This window comes from Chlorocebus sabaeus, chromosome 7, assembly GCF_047675955.1.
Source record: "Chlorocebus sabaeus isolate Y175 chromosome 7, mChlSab1.0.hap1, whole genome shotgun sequence".
Taxonomy (NCBI): domain Eukaryota; kingdom Metazoa; phylum Chordata; class Mammalia; order Primates; family Cercopithecidae; genus Chlorocebus; species Chlorocebus sabaeus.
The window spans coordinates 30,209,184-30,233,282 of NC_132910.1; the positions used below are offsets into that span (position 1 = coordinate 30,209,184).

General features: G+C 35.9%; 2 protein-coding genes across 9 annotated transcripts in view; one reads left to right on the forward strand and one right to left on the reverse strand.

Annotated features, from left to right (window-relative positions):
- BMP2K (BMP2 inducible kinase) overlaps positions 1–5,781 on the forward strand; it is a 140,416-nt gene extending 134,635 nt beyond the window's left edge. For all 3 annotated transcript variants that reach the window (XM_007998999.3, XM_007999000.3, XM_037989119.2), the window contains one exon: positions 1–5,781. In XM_007998999.3, the coding sequence (XP_007997190.3) occupies positions 1–1,424 (1,424 nt within the window). In that variant the 3' untranslated portion in view covers positions 1,425–5,781.
- The window catches only part of PAQR3 (progestin and adipoQ receptor family member 3), a 27,202-nt gene continuing 4,371 nt past the window's right edge, over positions 1,269–24,099 (reverse strand). For 2 of the 6 annotated variants that reach the window (XM_007998993.3, XM_037989145.2), the window contains 4 exons: positions 19,265–19,420; positions 15,590–15,787; positions 12,909–12,999; positions 7,330–10,029 (listed from right to left, as the gene is read on the reverse strand). In XM_007998993.3, the coding sequence (XP_007997184.1) occupies positions 9,887–10,029; positions 12,909–12,999; positions 15,590–15,787; positions 19,265–19,420 (588 nt within the window). In that variant the 3' untranslated portion in view covers positions 7,330–9,886. Of the gene's footprint in view, positions 1,455–7,152; positions 7,273–7,329; positions 10,030–12,908; positions 13,000–15,589; positions 15,788–19,264; positions 19,421–24,099 lie in introns of those variants that run through there. The other 4 variants (XM_007998994.3, XM_037989135.2, XM_007998995.3 and 1 more) reach the window with 4 other exon arrangements.

Genomic DNA, 24,099 nt, shown 5'->3' on the forward strand with positions numbered 1-24,099 from the left:
GTTCTCCTGAAAAGAAAGCTGAACGTTCATCTATAAATCAAGAAAATGGCACTGCAAACGCTCTCAAGAACGGCAAAACAAGTCCAGCATCTAAAGATCAGCGGACTGGAAAGAAAACCTCAGTACAGGGTCAAGTGCAAAAGGGGAATGATGAATCTGAAAGTGATTTTGAATCAGATCCCCCTTCTCCTAAGAGCAGTGAAGAGGAAGAGCAAGATGATGAAGAAGTTCTTCAGGGGGAACAAGGAGATTTTAATGATGATGATACTGAACCAGAAAATCTGGGTCATAGGCCTCTCCTCATGGATTCTGAAGATGAGGAAGAAGAGGAGAAACATAGCTCTGATTCTGATTATGAGCAGGCCAAAGCAAAGTACAGTGACATGAGCTCTGTCTACAGAGACAAATCTGGCAGTGGACCAACCCAAGATCTTAATACAGTACTCCTCACCTCAGCCCAGTTATCCTCTGATGTTGGAGTGGAGACTCCCAAACAGGAGTTCGATGTATTTGGCGCTGTCCCCTTCTTTTCAGTGCGTGCTCAACAGCCCCAGCAAGAAAAGAATGAAAAGAACCTCCCTCAACACAGGTTTCCCGCTGCAGGACTCGAGCAGGAGGAATTTGATGTATTCACAAAGGCGCCTTTTAGCAAGAAGGTGAATGTCCAAGAATGCCATGTCGGGGGGCCTGAGGCACATACTATCCCTGGTTATCCCAAAAGTGTAGATGTATTTGGCTCCACTCCATTTCAACCCTTCCTCACATCAACAAGTAAAAGTGAAAGCAAAGAGGACCTTTTTGGGCTTGTGCCCTTTGATGAAATAACGGGGAGCCAGCAGCAAAAAGTCAAACAGCGCAGCTTACAGAAACTGTCCTCTCGCCAAAGGCGCACAAAGCAGGATATGTCCAAAAGCAATGGGAAGCGGCATCATGGCACGCCAACTAGCACAAAGAAGACTTTGAAGCCTACCTACCGCACTCCAGAGAGGGCTCGCAGGCACAAAAAAGTGGGCCGCCGAGACTCTCAAAGTAGCAATGAATTTTTAACCATCTCAGACTCCAAGGAGAACATCAGTGTTGCACTGACTGATGGGAAAGATAGGGGCAATGTCTTACAACCTGAGGAGAGCCTGTTGGACCCCTTCGGTGCCAAGCCGTTCCATTCTGCAGACCTGTCATGGCACCCTCCACATCAGGGCCTGAGCGACATCCGTGCTGATCACAATACTGTCCTGCCAGGGCGGCCAAGACAAAATTCACTACATGGGTCATTCCATAGTGCAGATGTATTGAAAATGGATGATTTTGGTGCCGTGCCCTTTACAGAACTTGTGGTGCAAAGCATCACTCCACATCAGTCCCAACAGTCCCAACCAGTCGAATTGGACCCATTTGGTGCTGCTCCATTTCCTTCTAAACAGTAGATACTTCTGATGGATTCTTGGCATTAACTCCTGTTTCAAGAAAGTATGAAGAGTTTCATGAATTTGAAAGAAAATTTGGTAGCTCTTTATATCATTCATTCTTAAAGATCAATCAGAATAGGTGATTTCTAAATAAACCAAATAGAAAAATGAAGTATCTCTGCAGGGTAGGAACTTGATGCCTCTTCAGGAGAAAGGGAGCTAAACTGCAAGCTCTAACGAAGGGTTTCTGCTACTGACATCACAATACAGAAATGCAAGTGTGGTACTTCCAGTGAAAGCACATGGCACCTTTCCAGGTGTGTAGCCACTGAGAAGGGACAGTAAAACTTATTTTTGATATCAGAATGTCATTTTTGTGTGCATATCCCTAAAATTAGGGTTATTTGTACATACACTAGTTACACTTGTGAATTTTTTTAAGGTCTCTTCTAATTTCCAGACAGTTAAAAACAGTCTAGTTATCTTAAAGCATTAGAAAGTAATTATCTGGAGAGTGCAGAGATTTCAGTCCATACACCTTTCTCCATAAAGCAGAGCCAGAAGTAACTGACTATTGTGCCTAAAACTCTGTTTCATTTTTAAAAACAAGTGCCATTAATATGGAATATCTAATGATAAGCATATGAAATAATGTGTAGTTAATTAGCGCAATTTAACTATTCCACAATTTACATATTTCAAAGCAATGTTATACATGATAAATATAATTTTTGTCAATTAAAACAGAACTTAAAAAATGGACTATCGCATAGAAGCCTAGAACAAAAATATGATGAGAAACACCTGACATTTGCAAAGAAATTATAAGAAGAAAAAATGATATAGAATAGAAAATGTTCACTACTTTAGAAACACTTTATGAATGGCTTCTTGCCCCAAACTTTTATTGTCATGGCCCTAATAAAGCAGATTATTGGAAAAATTGGAGTGAGGACAAGGGTTATATAAAAATTTTATAAGAAAATATGTAGCGGAAACTGAATTTTCAAGACATTTACAATGTGAAATCATGTTGCATTTAATAATGTACTTTATTAGCAACTTCACCAAATATTCCCCAAATCATAAGCAACAATTATTTTTATTAGGTTTGGGGGGTGGAGTAGATTTAATAAAGTACATAGAATGGTGACACCCACGAAGCCTTATATAAAGGCAGGATTCATGCATCCTGCTGCAAGTACCTCTGCACTAATACACCAGATCCTAAAATGCATATAAGGTGGACTAGCATCTTAACTCTGCTAGTTGATTGTGTCTTTACTGAAGAGAACCCAGCTACCAATTTGCCTTTTTTTAACACCACAAATCCTAATTAGAAACTTGAGATTTTATAGAAATCATTTAATGATAGAGATTACATATGTGAATTAATGTGAATATAGTATCTGTGCTTCCTGTGTCTGTAACTATTTTAAGTTATAATTGTGCTGTGCTATCAGATTAACATTTGGAAGTTTCTAGAACAGTTAATGCTATTTACAGAAAGGAGTGGACACTCATCAACTGGCACTCTCTTTGATTTTTATATTTTAAATTAACTCTCTTCGAACCCAATTAAAGTATATTTTATGAGTAATTTTATTAGAAATCTCTTAATTATAGTGCCCCAATGGGATAAGCTATTTGCCTCTTTTCACAGTTCTGAACTTGGAAAGAAGCAAAGTATATGTAACTAAACCACTTATTTGTCTTTTTATTGCTTTTTCCCTTCTTTTATATGCTAAATCAAATACAAATTTGTGGATAGGGAAGCAATATGTGAATCACAATGTAGCAGAGGCAGACCAAGCATTACATTATTATTTAGAGTTGTACTTTTAGAGCTGGACTGCACCAATTACTTGTCCTCGTGCCAAAGGCAAATGTGTTCGCACCTTTTTTTTTCTTCTGATTCTCAGGTTGATTAATATTGCTAATGCAAATGCTCAAGTAGATGTTTAAAAACTTTACAAAATAGATTCAAGTGATACTTTCTTTTAAAAGTGAAGAGTTGATTACACATAGTAAATTCATGAACTACAGTAGGTTTGTATCAAACAATTTTTTTAAATGAAAATCTGTTGAGGTGTACACAATATGCTTCTTGATTGTATTAGTCCTTGGTCTCTGCTAGACCTCATGAGTTTCATCATTTAGAAAAGGGGTAGAGGATGAACTAATGTGGTCTCCTTCAGATGTAAACATGAAATACCTAGAGTTTTAATTGCTTTTCAATACACTGAATAATTTTAAATGATTCTGACACAGATGTAGACCTTTTGGCTTATAAATTCTGAGGAAACAACTCTGACAACTTAAAATATTTACATTCTTAATGTTATAACACAGCACAGTGACTTTCTTCTTTCAAGATTGTAGCTCAGAGAAAAGATACAGGATTCAATTGGGGGTTCAACAGGATATAAATGGAGAGATTCCTTTGTGTTGTAGTAGAGGCATTTTCCTAAGGAGTATAGATTTATATTTTGCATTTTCATTCATCATCCCCCAGAATCATGGTCAAGGTCTAGGTCACTCCACACAGCTGATGCTCAGGTTATTCCCTTGTGAGAATTATGAGAATAAAGCTCCCAAGGTATGTGAAAGTGCTTAACACAGTACCTGGCACACAGCACTCAGTAAAAGTTTGGCTCTATTATGGGATGGTTCAATTCTGGTTTAAGGAAGGAAGAAAGGTTTTATATATATATATATTTATATTTACCACTAAGCAAATACACACACACACACACATATGGGTTTTTTCCCCTAATATTTGGGTGTCCCCTGTGCTTCTTTAGGATGTAGTTATAACTAAACCTGTTATACTTGAACATCACTAAGAGAAGTAAATTATTATGAAGCTAGCAAAATCTGAGGCCAAAGTTGTTTCCTAACAGCTTTAATAATGCTTGTTGATTTTGAATAATCCTTTAAAAAGTGGACCATTTGCTTATTTTAATATTATCACATCAGTAAAATGTTAGTATTAAAAAGATCAGCTTTTTATGGCATTGAAGAATGTATCTGCTAAGACACAAAAATTGCATGGTAAGTATATTAGGTGGAGGAGGAAAGGTTGTAGACTGGATGAAAATTGAACTGAGTAGAACATTTATTCAGGAGTGTAATTATTTTCCCTTACCCCAATCCCTGTGTATGTGTTGCGCATAGTTATGACATTATCTGGATTTGCAAATAGACACAACTTTCATTCCTACCCTGTCTATTGTTTAAGAGTGATAGACTGTTGTCCTCTTGCTGGTGGAAAATCTAAGGTGGAGCCCACTCTTCTCTGCTGAAGTTCACCAGGCAGAGCGGTTTTGTTACAAGTCAGCTACTCTGCTTGGTTTATTTTAGGTTTTGGTACTTCACGTAAGCACTGTTAGAAGGTACAAGTGTATTAATATCACTAGTTTTGAGGAGCTTGGGTACATTTGTTTTTAATATATTTAGAATGTGCAGTAAACTTTTTTCTCTCATTTTTTTTTCTTTTTAGCAAACTTGTTATTTTAGGTCCAATTATTGAGTTGACAGTCTACTGTGAGAATGAGATGACATATCTACTGTGAGAATACCATAAATGATGAATAGATTATTTGAGAACTTTTATACTCAGTGGTGTTTTATATATTAAGATAAAAATATGTACACACATGCATGTCACATCTCTCTACTGTGGAGTTAATGTGAATTTTTAAAAAATGGAATTGCAACCACAATCATATCTAAGAGAACATTCACTCCTAGTGAGGGTTTACAAAAGCTACTAAGAGAATAAGGTAGATGATAATGCAAAGGGTCATGATTTGGGGTTTTGTTTTATTTTAAAATTTATAGTGCTACTTTTGAAAGAATTGTTTTTATGACTGTGCTCTTTTTGTGATTGAAAAGTCATCTAATAGAAGCTGTATAGAAGCTACTTTTTAATTGCTGGCAAACAGCTTTAAGTGCACTTTCTTTGATTACACTTCCATTTTTTGTTAAACTTGAATTTTCTGAAGCCTTTTATGTACCACTAAGCAAATAACTTTAACCTTTAAATAAATCAGATTTACATCTTTATTGTATTTCTACTTGTTACAAAACATACTTGCTGAAGTAACTTCAATCCTCAAATATCGCTGGGAAACAGTTATGAGATAGACTCAGTCTCCCCCTCCCATCCCCTTCCCCCGCCATATCTAAGCACTAACTGATTTTATTACTTTATTGCCTTTACATTGCTTATTCTTTTTGACTGAATTCTGTCCCTGATTCACTATATTTTGTTTGAAATTTAAAGTTATTTTCTTACTCTATTTATCATACCTGTTTTAATCTGTTTTCTTTAAATGCAATAAATCCCAAATGGATTGCATATTCTTTATAATCAGTGACTTTGGAGTTTTTCATTATTTGTCTTATTACGACGTTTGAATGTAAACTTCTATTCAAATTCAGTTATTTCATTCACACCACAAACATTAAGGACCTATTATGTAGCAGCTAGTGGAATAGAAAAGTTTGTAAGATTAGATCCCTATTCTTAAGGAGCTCACAGTTTACAATTTAGGTAAGAAAACCCATTTGACTTAAAGAGTTTTTGCTACAAGATCACTTAACAGAATGACTTTTTCAGTGAGTCATAATTACTGATACTCAGAGTGATGACAGTAGGCAAAAACTATTTTGTAATGCCTTCTGAATAACTTGTTTTGTAGCTTCCACATTATAAATTTTTAAAAATCCTTAAAACCTGGTAACATCTTTGGTTGAATTAATATTGGTTATTTGGTTAAATAACATTGTAATCCTCAATTATATCAGAAGAGAGGCTATGACACATTAAAGAGAAAACCTATTTATTGGATTGATGGACTAAGCTTGGCATCAAGGTTATAATATTATGTATTATTCCACAAACTGGAGTCTTTAGATTGGTAGCCTGTGGAAAGGTTCATCTTATTTTTATGAATGAACTTTTTTTGAAGCTGTGTGAAAAAGGGGGCTTTGTATCTTTTTAATGAATGGTACAAAGCAGCAAAATAACACAAATAATCAGAAAAGTTCTATTAACAAAGAATAGTTTGCAGTGTATTACTGTTCAAATTCAGTTAACTTATTTGAGATGAATATATGCTGCAATTTGAGCTATTTATTTTGGATAATGGATACCTTTTTAAGGAAGCCCAGCTCAAGCATCACATGTAGCATGTAGTTAATATTCTTATATTGAAAGCTTGAACGTTTGGTGTTACATATTAAGATAGTTCAAATGGTTGCCACAATTGAGATTACATGCATGTTAGGTAGTATTTTGATCTCAGATTTTATAGAGCAGGACTAGAACCTTGGCAGCTGTTCATTTCGGCTCTCTTGAGGATGGAGGTTAATTTTTCACAGGAAACCCCCTACTGCTATTTACCTCTCCCTTCCAAAAATGTTTTCTTAAGGGTAGTTTCAGTTCTGGATCATTATCTCATTACACTACTTGGGAATTCTGGTACAAGATCTCAGAGGACCATATTTACACCTCTTCAGTGTAAACACAGTTTTTGTGATAATACACATAGAAGGTATTTCTACCCCTTCTCTAATAGGTGAGCTGATTCTTTACACACTTGGGCAGAGGTAGAATTCCCAGGAATGATGATTTAGAGTAGACAGGGACCTAATGCAGCAAAGCAACTAGCAGGAATTCAGAGGAATAGGCTTTGCCCCTTGACATTTAATACAGGGCAAAGTATTATCTAGTAGGTACCTGCCAAATGGAGAGTTGTATAGTTTTATGGCAATCAATCACAATCTTCAAATCAGATATTCTGTCCAGGTGGGATGCCGTAAGATGTGACAGACATTCCCTGAATCTTCGTTCCTGATTCTAAAATATGATTTTAAAGCTGTTATGTATTACAAAGAATGACAAGCAGCACTTAAAAATATTTAGTAAACCCGGTTTATTTACATAATACATATTTTGTCATGCAGCTTACTGAACTGCAGTTAGTGTAATAACAAAAAAAGACAAGCACTGTCTTGCTATTTGAAAATGGCTTAATATAGAAAGATAAAATTGTTTCTTAAATGAGTTAACCACAACCATATAAATTGCGAGACAATTTAAAACAGCCATAGATAATTTTAAAATGTACTTGTAAAATCTGTAGGCAAAAGCTTTTATAGTTCACACATTGGTAAAATTAAAACCAGTCTTTTTTAGTACTGTAACTGGATAGTATATTTTAATCTATAAAAACAAAAATAAATATACATCATTACAAGGCTCAGATTTGTAGACAACTTTAAAATATTTTTTAACGTTAACAATGTCTTCAAAATTTTACCAGTAGTGCTGTGCACACAGTAGGTGGTCATTAAATGCTGACTGACATACAGAAGTGTTTCTAGTTGACAGCAATCCACATTCATTCATTATTCCCTACTTTATAATAAATACATCAAAGCAGTGAAAAAATGAGAGGATAACTTTCTTACAATATTTAACATTTTCATAAAAAGTTGAAATGTTTACACGGAACAATGTTTCCTACAGAAAGACCTGTACACCCTTTAAATTCAAAGAAACACTGATTTAAAAACACAGTATGCTCTTTTTATGTATTAATTCAGATGGCAAGTATTAATTCATATACTAATACAGGGATTGCAAAAATTGAAATGATTCAATTTTTTTTATTTTGACAAAGTTTTCTAATAAAAATGGCTCCACACCTAAAATAATGACTTTCCTCTCATTTTTAACTTAAGTGTAACTACTCAGTGTCTTTTGTTTGGCCAAAATGACAAAATATCTATTTAAAGGCAATAAAATCATGTAAGCCAATAAGGGATGTTCTAGGAGAAATATATCCTACTATTGCACCAAAATCTTCTATCACTTAACATATGGATCAAAATTTTAACCTTATAAGGTAGAATAGCCATTTTCAAAGCAGGGTTCCATCATCACGATGGGTAAGACATGGTATTCCTTTACTGAGCCTCCTGGGGGGAAATTCTCTTTGCTGAGATACTAGCATGGGGAATTTATATTCCAAAAACACTACACTGGAAAAGAAACACAACATTTCACTGATGGTATTAACTGAGGCACATTAAAGTGACTTTCCAAATATCATATGTACAAAAGGCATTTTGGGAATAAGCTTCATCATCAATTAACATTTTTTCTGATATTCAGTAATTTTGCTGTTCTGAAAATACACCAATATTTAAAACAGCTCGTGTCAACTCATTAAGAAACTTGGGTAATATTTTATATTCCAATAAACAATGTAAGTTTTTATGAATGTCTGCTTTAAGGGATTTAATGCATATGAAAGACCAAAGAATAAGAGGGCTACAATGTATGATAGGGCAGTGAGATCTATTTTTTTAAGTATATACAATAAAGAGAAAGTTTAATGCTTCAGGTCCAAATATTAAGTGTTTATCAAGATTCTGAGTTATCAATGCAATGCTAACACATGCAGAAACCAAGGACTAGAGCACAGGTGAATAAGTGTATTATCAAATGGGGTATCTGCATGACTTTGTTCTAAGGCTTAAGGTTCATTTCAGGGTCAAGACAGGGCCATCTAGATTCTATGGCCTTGAAAGTAGCACCCATAAAGCTGGGAACCCCCATCACTGGATATTCAGGACTAAAAATTCAGAGAGTTGAAAGCTCTGGAATTTTGGGATCAAAAACCTGCTGTAATCCACTCAAAAGAATTCAGTTATTATATGGAATTAATATCTGGAATCAAAATGTTTAGGTGGCTAATGACTATGTTATTTGATCACATAATTTGTCTAATCCTGTACTTAGTTTCTAATGTGATTCTTATCTGATAGAAAATGACATGTTCTTTTCCTCTTCTCAAACCTTCTCTCAACTTGCAGGAGAAGTTTAAAGCTTTTGTTCTGGAAAACTAAAATATCTAATGTTCTTAGGGAGAGAACCTATAGCTAAAGGATATAATCTCTGAAGTGCCAGTTTCTCACAAATCATGTACTTAAAAGCTAGTGATTATTTAAAATCACTATCCTAGCTTGCATTAAGCATAGGCTGAAACAACCCTTGACTTGATTAGGCACTTAAACTTGGTAATTTACTGAAATAGTTAAGCACATAGGATGACTCCATTTTCTAATGGAGATGAGCCCTTCCTAAGGAAATTAAGCTGGTGCTAAGTAAAATGAATCCTATTTCAACACTAGTTTCCCATTCATCATTGTTATTCAGATATTTCTTATGACTGCCAACTAATTTTCACTTTCTGTACAAGCAGCAAATTAGTAGTTTTAAGAGTTTTGTAAAGCAGCTATTACTACAGATCCTTAAGTATACTTTTTTCCGCCATTTTTATAAAGCGTTACTCATATTAAAGAGGAAAAAGGGAAAACGAATGGGAATTTTAGAAATAGTGGGGTATACAATTCCCCATTATATATTGCTTAACAACTGAATTCACCAGGTGGCCATACCTAATTCACAAATGTGAAACATAGTCAGGACAAGGCTTGCTATGTCTGTACTGCATGACATACACTGTTGACTGATGCCACCAATATAACATCACTACTGCAAGGATATGCCATATTTGGTGGCTTGATCCGAGGTAGTTTAGTTGTCCTGGAAAGAAGGTAGAAAAAAAATAATATTGATTTCAATATGTTGACATTAAAGGAAAAATATATTTCTTGGAAGTATAGTTTAGCAGAAAAATTTTCATAGTCTCAGAGTGCCTAGAGACTAACTGGAGATCCAAACATTTTTAAAAATGGATGAATTCATATTTGGGTCTAATTTTAAGTACACAGGTAAACTTTAGAAATGTTCTTCCAAGTGTGTTTTCAAAATCTAACTTAATTTCAGGAATTTGACCTTATGCCTCCCATGTCTCAACTCACATCTGGCAGAACGAACAACAACAAAAAATTATTGAGAGAGGCAAAAGAAACTAGATGTTAAAAATCATGGGGTGATTTAGGTATAAATCTGTGAGAAGCAGATATACTATTGGGTTTAGATATAAACCTACTAGAAGCACCTTTTATTTCAAGCAGGCGTGCAAAGAAAAAGTGCTGACCTGAATCCTGTGCTCTCTAACTAATGGAATAATCTGCAGGATGTAATTAGTAATGGCTTAATTAACTAAGGTTATTTCATATACAACTTCAGAGAACAATTTAATCTCTTTGTGGTCAAATGTTAAATTCTAAGAAGATTAAACAACATATGGAAAACTTCTTGCTCTCTCTTAGCAAATAACAAAATACAGAGCTATAATAATTTCACTGTAAATAACATACTCATGGTACTTCTATGGTCATATAATGTAAATATTCTCTAACCTCTCTTTTTTCTTACCAATCAGTACAGTACATAGATTTTAAAGTGTATGTCAACAAGATTCTTAGCCTTTTTTGTACCATGGACTCTTTTGGCAGTCTAGTGAAGCCTATAGACTCATTTTTTAAAAAACAAAATACAGCAAATATTGATTATCTAATACAACTATCAGAGATCCACTCAATTTTATCCACACACCTTGGGGATCCTTGGACCTATCAAATGCCATTGTGTTGTATATACATTTTTAAACATTCGACCTGAGCTGAATGAAAGCTTTTAGGTTAAAATTTATTTTATTTCCCAGTGGCCAGGTCATACATGAGGACTTGCCAGAGTGAGTTTCTAAGGCATTTGTACATGAACATTTGAGACTATCACTTTTCACTGTAAAGACTTCTAATTTTTTAGTTTCTGTATCTCCACTGCTCTCATGTACCCGAACTCAACATGTTCTGCTACATAGGGCACATTTTATGTCAAGTATGTCTTGGGGAAGGTTAAGTTACAACAAGTTTGATTGTTTATAGATGTTCTATATTAAACAACTGGTAACTCCTGATCTGAATATTTTAAGGCCTAAAACCCACTATGGTCATAATCACATAGAGAATTTTCATGGTTTGGTGTTCTACTTATCTATTATAAAGAAAATATAGAATTTTAAAAAGAATTATTAATAAAGTGATACAAAAATATTTTTTACCAGAATTGTTTTCTGAGGGAAATTCTGGCCCTGCCTGGAAGATGGGTGGTCTTCAATTCAGTGGCATGTCCTAGATCTGTTCCCAAATCCTCCTGTTTACAACTCAGGTTTTCCCCTGTATTTCCATTCTTGTTTAAAGCTCAGTGGTGAAAAACCAAGTACACAGAGGAATGCCTGAGGATCCGTGGGATGCATTGTTTAGGCCAGGGTTTCTCACCCTTTCTTCTTCCCCAACACACATGATGAGTGGGACAATCCCTTCTCTGATTCACCGTGGAAGTGATTCTTAACCCAGGAAGAAGAGGGGATAAATTTGCAGTTTAGATTTAAACTGCTCCCTGACTTCTAGCTCTCCAAACTGAAAAAAATATCAGTTTTATGCACTCTAAATGTTATTTCTGACCCATGCCAAAACTTACCTGGATTTGCGTCACTCTGTCTCTCACTAAACCACATATTTCACTTATAAGACCAGGGCTGGGGGACATAGTAATAACTGCTGTCATTTATTCAGTCCCTACTAATTGCTAGAAACCTGGTTACATGATATGTGCATTTTCTCATCTAATCCTCATTAAACTGTGTTATATGCATTTTTTCATCTACTCCTTACCATAACCCCAGGGGGGCGGAAAAAAGTATTTCCATGTTTTAGATAGGAAACTGGAGCTGAGAGCGCTTAAGTAACTTACTTAGCTCACGTAACTAGAAAGTGGTTGATGTGGGTCTTGAACCCAAGCAGTCTGACTCCAGAGCTAAAGTTCTCAAACAAGCAAATACAGGTTTTGGAGACTGTTGTTCACTCCACCCAGTGTCCTCTTATTTTCCATCTGAAAATATTTTCTTTGGAATGAAGAACAAAAAAATCTATTGGCTTGTGTATCTTGGAAACACAAAGACTCTTAACTTTCACTATTTTCTTCCTAGTGCTGGGTGCCAGGAAGCCTAAAGCCAGGTTTGTTACCTTTATCTTTTTTATAGACCCCTTTGATGTACATATTGTGAAGTGATCCTACACCTCACTTCTTTTCAGTATCTTTTTCTTACTGTCCTTTGCTTCTTATTTCTTGCTTTATATATCTCTGCATATATAAATTACTTTTAAACAACCAGCTGGCATATAAATAAGTAAATGGTAGTTGACGGTGTTCTACTTTTTAAAAGAAATAGTGGTTGGGAGTCAGAAGACTCAAAAGTCTAATGTCAGCTTTGTCACTAGTTCATAACCACAAAACAGTGACAACTCCACCTACTGGACTCAACTCACATGGTCAGGATGAAAGGAAAAGTTGTGAAAGCCCTTTGAAAGTTTTAGGTAACATTTGGAAAGAGAGGAATCATTTCCATAATCAATAGTATTAAAAAATGAAACTAAGTTTTGATGCTGTGATACATACACCCTGGGCATATATTTAGGATAACAATACAAAACTGCTATAAAAGAGACACCTACCTGGAAAGTACCGCTCTGGGACTTTGGAAATGTAGAATAGGAAAGCAAGAAGAGCAATCATATACATCACAATTACACGGGGTGCAAAGTCCTGAAAAGCAAAACATGTTTTTTTTACAGATCTTCCTGTTACTGAACTCCAAATTTATTACGAATCTAATAGTTGGATTTAAGATTGTTAAATCTGAATTGTTTTGCAGACTGTCTCCAATAATGAAACTTGTTCTCATATGCAGGAAGCAGTCTGCAAGAATGGAGCACAGAGACTGCTCTAATGGTCAGGCTCCTAGAGGGGCTGGAGCTTTAACATGCTGAAGTTCCTAAGGGCACCCAACTCCATCTACAACGTAGGTATATGGGTAGAATGCATATGGAAATAGAGTTGGCAGGTAAATAAGCAAAGACACTGAAGAACAGGAACTTATGGCTGGAAAAGACCTAAGGGGTCTCCCCAAGACAGAAATCTGTTCCAATATCCCAGATAAATGGTCCTCTTGAATAGTACTATATGAAGCACTTTGTCTCACTGCTGACACAGTATTGAAAAGACTTTCCTGGCCCTGAGAAAATCCAGCAAGCTATCCTTATACATACTGTTCCTAATACTGGTTATAAACCTAATTTACCAATAACTCATTTAATAAGGACAGGCTGGGTGCATGGCCTATGCCTGTAATCCCACCACTTTGGGAGGCTTTGGCAGAAGGATCGCTTGAGGACAGGAGTTCAAAACTAGCCTGAGCAACACAGTAAGACCCCTCCCTCTAATTTTTTTTTTTTTTTAATTAGCTGAGGACAGGAGTTCAAAACTAGCCTGGGCAACATAGTAAGACCCCTCTCTCTACAAATATTTTTTTTTTTTTAGCTGGGCATGGTGGTGCATGCCTATAGACCTAACTACTTAGGAGGCTGAGGTGCGACGGCTGCTTGAGCCAAGGAGTTTGAAGGCAATAGAGAGACTCTGTTTCAAAGAAATAAAAAATAAAGACAAATTTCTCCTTCCTCTTCAAATATGAGAATCATCATAACCCTCCCGAACTCCTATATTTTTCAGATTAATCAACTTCAGATTTCTCAAACATTCTAGAACACAATTTGATCCTGCCTCCCAAGATTAACCCTTCCAGAACTTTTTATCTTTGTTAAAGTGCCCGTCTTTCCATCTTTTTAAAAATTAGAGCTTATCAAACAATTTCTGTGAAAGTTCCCCTCTGCTTTCTCACTGGAATGATCTGTGATCATATTAGGATTCCATCTTTGAAAACTATTATCTAAGCCATCTTTCCGTTTTAAGATTTCTGAATACAAAAAAAAAAAAAAAAAAAAAAAAAAAAAAAATCCCTTTTTTTTCCTTAACTTCTCTAAAATTCACTGACTATTAAACCCATTAGGGTCTTATTCTTTTTTGTCATTATAAGCTTAAAAGGAATGTGTTTATCACATCCACAAATTTTGGTCACTTCTATGTCAACAATTATTCCAGTTGGAATTTATCTACAGTGGCAGTTCACCATTCCATTTTCTTATTAGAAGGGAATCAAAATTGTCAGAAAGATGTTTTCATAGATAGGAGGATTACTGATGTCCCTCATCACTACTGTCTCACCTTTCTCCCAATATCCTAATGTATGAAGACATCATTACCCTTGTCCTCAAATTGGCCAAGTGGCCAGATTATATCACTCAATTGACTCTGTCACAGAACTTCCTTTCTTTTCAGTTGTACACCCAACTGTTTTCCACTATGCTGTTGCCAACTTCATGCAAATAAATGCAGGCCCACTAATGGTCTCTCCTCTTCTAATAAAATCTGATTCTTTTGAATAAAACCCACCCTTAAAGTCACACATTCTAGAGAAAGGTACCATTGCAACGAGTATATGTGATTTCTGTCAGATTTCCTGGCGTATTTACTTGTATTAAAAATTCTCAAGTTTACTCTCTAGTGCATACATAGAGCATTTTTACAATGATCTCTAAGAATGTAAGTCTTATTTCAAATCCTTTTCTCAAGAATCCTGAGTGCTCACTGAGACTCTTCCTAATGCACATCAACTATTCCCCCATAACACCTGATTCTAACAAAGAGCTCTTCTTTTATTTCTCAATATATTGTCGTCAGTGGATTGAACATGCTTCCCTGGCTCCAGCTACCAATACAATGATGATTTCCAAATCTTTACTGCCAGTGTCAAACTCTAGCTAAAATCCCAGATCCTATCTCTACCTTTGGGTACCCCAAACTCATCGGGTCCAACATAAAAATCCTTCCCAACTTCCCTTCACCCCCTAAAAGATCAGCTGCTCCTATTTCTATACTTGTGTTATCATTGGCATTATCACTGATCCAGCAGACAAAGCTAGAAACTTTGGAGTCCTCCTCCACAAATATGGACTTGGCTATTTATATACTAAGGGTAACAGAGAATAATAATGTATTCTTTTACAGAAAGACAACTCAGAGAAAAACAGTATTCAGATTTTACCTCAACTTCTGCAAGGTATGCTTATTTATATGGCTGTGAAAATTATGGCATCAATATGCAATTACAAATATGTTCTCAAATGACAAACATCCACCCACTTGGCCTGATTATACTACTTTACCCACAAAGAGTAAGATTGAAAGGCAAAAAAAAAAAAAAAAAAAAAGAGAAAAATATCAACTACACTCAACCTACCTGTACAATAGGAGCACCAATTCCTCCATTGAGCCAAACCCAGTGAAGAGTAGGAATCACTCCATATCCCGAAACAGAACAGAAGATGATAGAACGGAGCCTTTGCCATTGCTGCGTGAGGTAATTGGGATGAATCTGTGCAAAGAACACTGCCAGGATCATAGCAAGCACTGTGATCAAGTATACCTGACGCCAGTACTAGAATGAAAGGAAATCACATTTTAATTCTGTTATTAACAATAAGGGAACTGAAAAAGTAATTTTGGCTTTTACACTACAAATTCCAAACTCTATTTACTTGGTATTTGCATTTCAAATTAGGATTATCTCCCTTCCTTAAAAAATATGTTCCATACAACTTTTAGGTTGGTCACAATGACAAACCAAATTCCAAAGTGAGCTAGTAAAAGACTACATTTATTCACACAAAAGCATTTTCTGATTACCTATTACATGCCATGCACAGTTCAAGTCCTATAAAAGCAAAGATGACTATGACATGAACTCTCCCAGCAGTGAGCTCACAGACTATGGGAGGGGCAGACATGTCAACAAATGATTATATCTTATGGTAGATACTGTAACTGAGGAACAGAACACTGCAGAACCACAGAAGAGGGAACAATTAACTTTACTTGGGGTAGCTAAAAAATGCTTCATAGAGGAGATGACATCTAAGATTTTGTGGGAAGATAGAGCTTGCGAGGAAAGAGAACAGCAAATGCAGCAGGAAGTTTTGAGAAGAAAGGCTGAAAAGGCATACTGTTAGGCTAAATGTTTTGAACTCCACCACACTGGCATTGGAGGAACAGCAGAATTCTTTAAGAACAGGATGACACAGCTGTTTTTCAAACTGACTTATTAGAAAGACAACTCTGACATCAGTGTAGAAAATAGGTGACAGGAAACCAGCTAGAAAGATAATAGTTTAGTTTATTCAAAGAGAGAGTGGGGCTTGGACTCCTGTTGAATAAAGTAGATGTGAGCACCAGATTTAGGAGGCATTTTTGAAATAATCTTAAGTCTTAATGGCTGACTGGATGTGTGACAGGGCAGTAGAGGAAAGCTTGATTGTTTTTAGCCCGAAAGGCCACATAAATGGCTTCTATTAATGAAGCAAATGAACAAAGATGATCCAGGTTTGCTGTGTGTGTGATGGGGGAAGAGAACAGGGGCATGAGAGAACACACACTTAGCTTAGGTTTGAAGGGCTTATGAGATATGTAGGTATTTAAATAAGCACTTAGCTGGTCTTAAAGTCAAAAGTCACATAAGACAAGAGTTCTTAATCTGGGCACCAAGGACTTTTTTGGGGCTATTAACCTCCTGAAATCAAATGTCAGATTGTTTGTTTAAGTGTGTGCCCAGAAGTACATTCTACTGGATCTAGGGTCCACAGTTTTCAATCTCATTCTGAAAGCAGCTGTGTTCCTTAAAAGGTAAAACGAGTCTTTTATAGGTCTACAGCAACTGAGTATTTGAAAATGATTAGAAACCAGATGGAAGAAAGCAATTTTTCAATGATCATGGACTGACTGTATCAGCTCCAGTAGTTCCCTTATCTGTTTAATCTATCTTGGACTTTTAGTTTTTCTGGTAAGAGATTTACAAAAAGTATCTCACTTTGATGTTTAGCAAGAGATAAAGGAAAACAGTTTCAGAGAAATGCAGAATAAAATAAGCAAAAGAATTCAGATATTACACGGCTGTGCTCACAAGCACCTGGTTATCAGTATGCTCTAATTTTTTAAAAACATATAAACCGTTTCATGCAAAATGGTTAAGTTATGAAAGCTGGGCAGAGCTAAAATCAAGTCAATTTACAACAAGGTTACCTGCATATATATTTAATTATGTGCTTGTGTTCCAAAGTGATTAGGCCTAAAAAGCAAATGGCTCACGTTTAAGCAGCTACAATTAATAATGTTCTTACGTATTCAAGTCAAATTTATGATTTTTCTCTTCACTAATTTTCACACCAGATATGTTGACAGTTTTCTCTGTCATTGTGTAGAGACAAAGGTCCTACTGAAAAATCCCAAGCAATCTGAGAAATTCCACACTGCGGCCAATCTTCCCAATAAGTGAAGGCTGAGGACTGTGCCTCAGAGTGGTCCCCAACCTTTCTGGCACCAGGGACTGGTTTTGTGGAAGATGATTTTTCCATGGATCGTGGTGCGGGGAGGCAGGCAGAGATGGTTTCAGGATAATTCAAGTGCATTACATTTATTGTGCACTTTATTTCTATTATTACTACATTGTAATATATAATAATTATACAACTCACCATAATGTAGAATCACTGGGAGCCCTGGGCTTGTTTTCCTGCAACTAGACAGTCCCCATCTGGGGGTGATGGGAGACAGTGACAGATCATCAAGCATTAGATTGCACAACCTAAATCCTTTGCATGTGCAGTTCACAGTAGGGTTTGTGCTGCTATAAGAATCTAATGCTGCTGCTGATCTGACAGGAGGCAGAGTTCAGGTGATAATGTGAGCCATGGGGAGTGGCTGTAAACATATATGAAACTTCCCTGGCTCACCAGCCCACTGCTTACCTCCTGCTGCATGGGCTGGTTCCTAACAGGCCACGGACAGGTTGTGGGGGTTGGTGACCCCCAGATATGTAGGGCACCTGCAGATACCTGCCTTACAGCACCTGTTACATGGTGGGCCTTGGGCAGGACAGGCTCTATTCTTTGTGATTAGGACTAGAAATAACTAGTAGGTATACTGCTCCTGAGGGAGAAGCTCAGTCTTGGTTCTGAAAGGGAGGTAACTAAAAGCGCAAAAGAAAAAACAAGAGTATGGTAGAAAAACAGGAAGAAAACAAAGTAGGGTGGAAGGGGACTTTCTGAAAGGGAGAACTTGAGATTTACTGAACCCATGGGAACATTCAGTTTTTCTTCTTGGCTGGAACATGAGGTGATAACTTAGGGTTCTACTCCATAAGGTTTGGTTGGCCAATATTTTTAGGTCAGGTGCTGTATTATCTGATTACAGTGTTGCAAATGCTGCCTTGCACAAGGCAAAAACTGACTTTTGTGTGAACTTAGGGACAGAAAGCAGAGTTGATCCAGAACTCAGAAAAGACACATCTCACATTTGTTAAAGACACTCACTCCTGTCTGGTCTGTCTTACAAGCCTACCCCAAACATAAGACTGAAGACAGGAAAACATATTTTAGAGAAGAATATGGGCTAATAAATTCAGACACATTTTCCTGTTTTTTTTTTTTTTTTTTTTTTTTTTTTTTCACTGAGAGGAGAAAAAAGAAATGGAAAGCAGTAACCAACCTCATAATTTTAACAAGTGTGAATTTTAACTTCAGTTCTATAAACACACAAATAAAAGATAAATAATGTGAATATTTGAGGAACCATGCAGCCATATAGATTTAGTGAAAACATTAATAATTTAATGTCTACATTAAGTTTCAGAAAATAACTGTATATATATTTTCCAATAAAAAATTAGTAAAATAAGTATAGAACTGATAATAGATGTTAGAGATGACAGGGCCATTTTGAAAAATAAGTTTATGCTTATACAAAACTCTTCTACTTATTCTATAAGTTAATTATGTACTTATTAAGAAGTTCAAAAGAACCAAGGCAAGAAAACCCAAGACCTATACAAAAGGTAGAATGTAAAATGTTTCAATCTACTTACGTTATTACAATAAAATGCGTAAAATACTCCTGAGACGTAGCAGCCCAGTATTCCAATAGAAATTCCTGCATAATCTAATGCCATCCATCTTCGACATGTTTTTTCTGACCGATGGCAGGAAAAAAGATGATAGCCCACAGAGCAGAGCATACAGACCTGTGAAAAATAAAAACAAATCTTAACAAAGTGACTAAAGAAACTAAAGCAACTTATGCATGATGTTCAGGGAAATAGTTAAAAGGCTAGGCTTTCAATTCAAACATTTATGGGCTTGGATTCTAGCTCTGTGCCTTACAGTAGAGCGAGCCATGTCATTACTCTAAAGCCTCAATTTCCTCACGGGTAAAATGGAGATAATAATGAGAAAATTTAAAATAACTATATTAAAAAATGAAAATTATAAATAAATAGCACAGTAATGGGAAAGTTATACAATGCGAATGTTTTAAAACTATCATCTGAGGCTTGTTTTGATCCATGAATTTGTTTTTAAAGAGTATTTACTATAGAAGCAATACATATCCCTAAAAAAAATCAAAGAACATAAATATAAGCCACTCTTAATCTATTCCCCAGAGGTAGCCAGTGATAACATTTTTTATGTGTCTTTCCAGATATTTTCAATACATATGTCAAATACCTGTGATATATTAGTCTGTACACATGCACTCATTATATATATACACACACATACATTTTTAAATTAAATGAAATCACACTATGCATTCTGTTCCACAATTGGCTTTTTTTTTCAGTTAAGAATTTTCATGTCTGTATGAGATTCACTGTATAGAGTTTACTTTTAATTTCTAAGGTAAATACAGCTTTATTGCCTTCAAGAAAAAACAGGCTGGTGTAGTAGTGGCTCATGCCTGTAATCCTAGCACTTTGGGAGGCCATGGTGTGAGGACTGCTTGAGCACAGGAGTTCGAGACCAGCCTGGGCAACATAGGAAGACCTCATTTCTACGACAAACAAACAAACAAACAAAATTAGCTGGGCATGGTGGCATGCACCTGTGGTCCCAGCTACTTGGGAGGCTAAGGCAGGAGGATTACTTAAGCTTGGGAGATCGAGGCTGCAGTGAGCCGTGACTGCCCTACTATGCTCCAGCTTGGGTGACAGTGAGACCTTGTCTCAAAAAAATAATAATAATTTAAAAAACAATCATGACTTGCGAACTTTATATGGTTGCCAAACTGAGAGTAAAGCTAATCTGATTCAATCAGCTGCTCTGATAATTGATGAGGTTTCTATGGCAGAATGCCTTTCAGCCATCAAGCACCTGCCGTGTGTCATACATTGGAGGTGATACAGAATCACTGAATAGTACAGTAACAAATCCTACTGTACTTCAGTGCAGAGCATAATTGGAAAAGGTGGGAGGATACTGACTCTGTGAGGGTACACGTGCATTTGGAGGGTGGGACTGGTGGGAAGAAAAGAGCATCAGAGAAGGGCTGTTCACCTGAGGCGGATTTTAAAAGTTGGGCTGGCATTCACCAAGGACATAAAAAAAGGTGTGCACATATTTACGGCTGGGGGGCAGAGATTAAGGAAAAGCATCATATTCTTTATAATATGATTATGACATGTCCTACACATTAATGGGTTTTAACTTCAATATTATGGGTATAATATGATATGCCTGAAGATTTTAAGTGCCCCCTTACAGAGGTGTGGACTAGAAGGGCTGAAACAGGAGGTTATAGGAATAGCCCTGGAGAGCACGTACTGAGACAGTGACAGTGGGGTGCAGGCAATGGGAAAAACAAACAATATAAAGTAGTTCAACCAATAAACATTTTGTAAGCAATTGCTAAGGCAGTAACATGGTCATCCAGCTATTAATATTTTATATTCTGGTCATTAAACAAATCTAGTTACTATAGACTCAATATCAATATTCAGTAACAATGTACTTTGTCACAACTTCATTGCTTCATCAATTGTCTAAAATCCTTAATAGTCTATAGCTTTTTGGTTACTAAGCAACCAACCAGTAACTAACTCTAAGTTCGTTATTTAAACGTAACTCTAAGAAGCCTGGTTATTTGTTTTCTCAGATTATCCTTGAGATTAAGCACCATAAATCAGGAGAGCATAAAAGCGTATATTTCTCATTGATGGGGAAACATCCCATTGCCACAATGTTGAATGACACAAGAGCAGGTCGCAAAATAGCAAGCAGGGATGACTGTAGCTTGGAAGTAGGTAGACAGGTAAGTGAGCAGGCAGGTAGGCAGGTGCAAGGTAGCTATGCATACACAAACATACACATTTGGGTTAAACTCATTGTTTAATGCAAATGTCCAATGTAGTTACCTCTGAAAAGTGGAATTTCAAGTGACGTTTTCTTCCATAAACTTCTGTTTGCCTAAATTTCTACATGATTATATCTTGTAGTAATAATTAGAAACAAAAATAAAGCTCACTTCGTTGTGAAAAAGCAAATAAAAAGAGGAAAAAGAAAACTATGGTATCTAAGGGAAAAGTAAAATAGTGTTAACAGAAAACCCCAGATTTTAAAGTTAACCCATACCTAGTATGCCCTGTTTAAGAAGGAATATGTTATTCCTAGAGCTCCTTTAAAAATGGACTGAAAGATAATCTGGGAAATTGCGTATGTTTCAGTTATAATGGAAAGTTTCCTTCTATGGAGTATCTCACTCCATCAAGGTAGACAGATAATTACAGTGTTACATCCCACATCGAAGCTCCTTGGCATGATAACAAAATACCTCGTGATTTGATCCCTGCCAATCTCTCCAGCCTTATCTTTCTCCATTCTCCTAGGTTTCAACCACAAAAACCAGTACCTGCAAGTCCAGAAAGTGCTAAGAAAGTGAGTCTTGCTTCTTTTTTCCTGCTTAAATGTCACCTCACTGTCTCTTCTGCACGCCTACAAGTGGCTTGACCTTTATACCAGGTTGGTTCTGTTCAGCACTGTTAAGATACTAGCATAGTATCTGGATGTATATAGGATGCATTCAACAAATATTTGTTAACTGAATGTAAATGGATCAAATCTAGCAAAAGACATTATTGTATTCTGATGTTCTTCTCCAAAATACAAATACCCTGGAAGGTTCAAAGCCCCTGAATTACATTCTACTGTTCAGAATGTACTCTATTAATCTGGTTGCGAGGAAAGCACTAAAGCATATAGAAGTATAGGAGTGAGAAAAATGTTATGTCTTTTAATATTAAATGTAAATCGTCTTTTAATATTAAATATAAATCAATATTAATAAATATATTTACGGTTTACTACACTGTCCACTGACCCTAAGAATCTGAAAAACTCAGGTGAACAAGTTATAATTTGATAAGAAGTGGTCTTTTCAAGTAGGGAAGATGTGCTCATCTGTCTTTAGTAAGTTGTACAGCATATATTGTAACAATGATCATTGCACTAGCAATTAGGAGAACAGGATTTTACTGCCCTGCTGAATAATCCTGGGCAAGTCACGGTAATACTCTGGCTCTGTTTCTTTATTGGAAATTGTTGTAATTATTTAATCCTTTTAGTTTTGCAATATATTGTTTTCTTACGTCAATACTGAAATTAATACACAGTCTCTGAACTAACATCAGCTGTGGCAGGTGGTGAAGGCATAAAGAATAGGCCTCAGCATAAAGGAAAAGAGCAGGGATTCTCAAAGTAGATAATATGCATATAACTAACAAGAATAGAAGCCAGTTTTTACTAAATGATTATTAAGAGCATGTTAATCTATACTGAGATGCACCTAAAAATTTAAAAAGAAATTGATTCATTTACATTACAAAATTGGTTATGGATTGTAAGGGACATTTTGGCTGAAATCAGGGCAAAAATTAAACCTCAGAAAGAGTACATTTTTAAAAAATATTTGAAGGAAAAATAATTTTCTAATAACAGAAATAGGTTATGCTTTTCCTCAAAGAAAATTAAAATATTATTCCAAAAATTGGAATTAATAAAAAAGGGGAAGAGAGATTTGTTTTGCTGTGTTTCTTGGCCATTTAAGTCCAAAGTTTAAACTTGAGTAAAGCGATGACACTCTGAAATAAAATGATACACAACGAAAGCGACATTTGTGCAGCTGAGTTATGAGGTTCACCTCTCAAACTCAGCAGCAACAGGCTAACTGCAGGGAATAGCTAGTCTGTGTCTGTCATGAGAAAGGGGGATAATAAGTTTTTCTTTTCATTTTTATGTTTTTCTAAATTCTCTGAAGCAGAAAAAATTGTTTTAAATGTCAATAGAACTATAGCCCACATTTGTTTTCTGTTTCAAAATTATCTGTTTGAAATCTACTAAATGTAACTTTTAAAGACATTTTTACAGGTTCTTGAAAAATGCCAGTGCTATGGAACTAACAAATACAGGAGGAGAGAGGAAAATAAACTGAAAGTATTTGAAGCCAGGCCAGTGGGTTCAAAATAAATTAACATGAAAGCAACAGAGCAAAAAATCAATACCAGCAAAACAGGACAGTAAAATATAGTATGGAAATAACAAATACAAAAATCACAGATGCAAACAGGAAAGAGATGAGAAATCTTCCCCAACAAGTTTTAAGTAGACACTAGTGTTCTATTTCAACCAGCTAATAGAATGCAATCAAAGATTCCTACTTTTTTTTATTAATCTTAAAGCAGAGGTGCCCAAAAAGAAGAGGAAAAAAACAAATTTTTCTCCATCTTTGTAATTTAATGGATTTCAAACATACTCTCATAGGAACAGACCATTTGGTGTTTATGTTATGAAAATCAATAAGCTGACCAACATGCCATTCCAGGGCTCTTTAAAGCAAGTGGAAGGTCTGAGGTAAGGTCACCTGACCAAG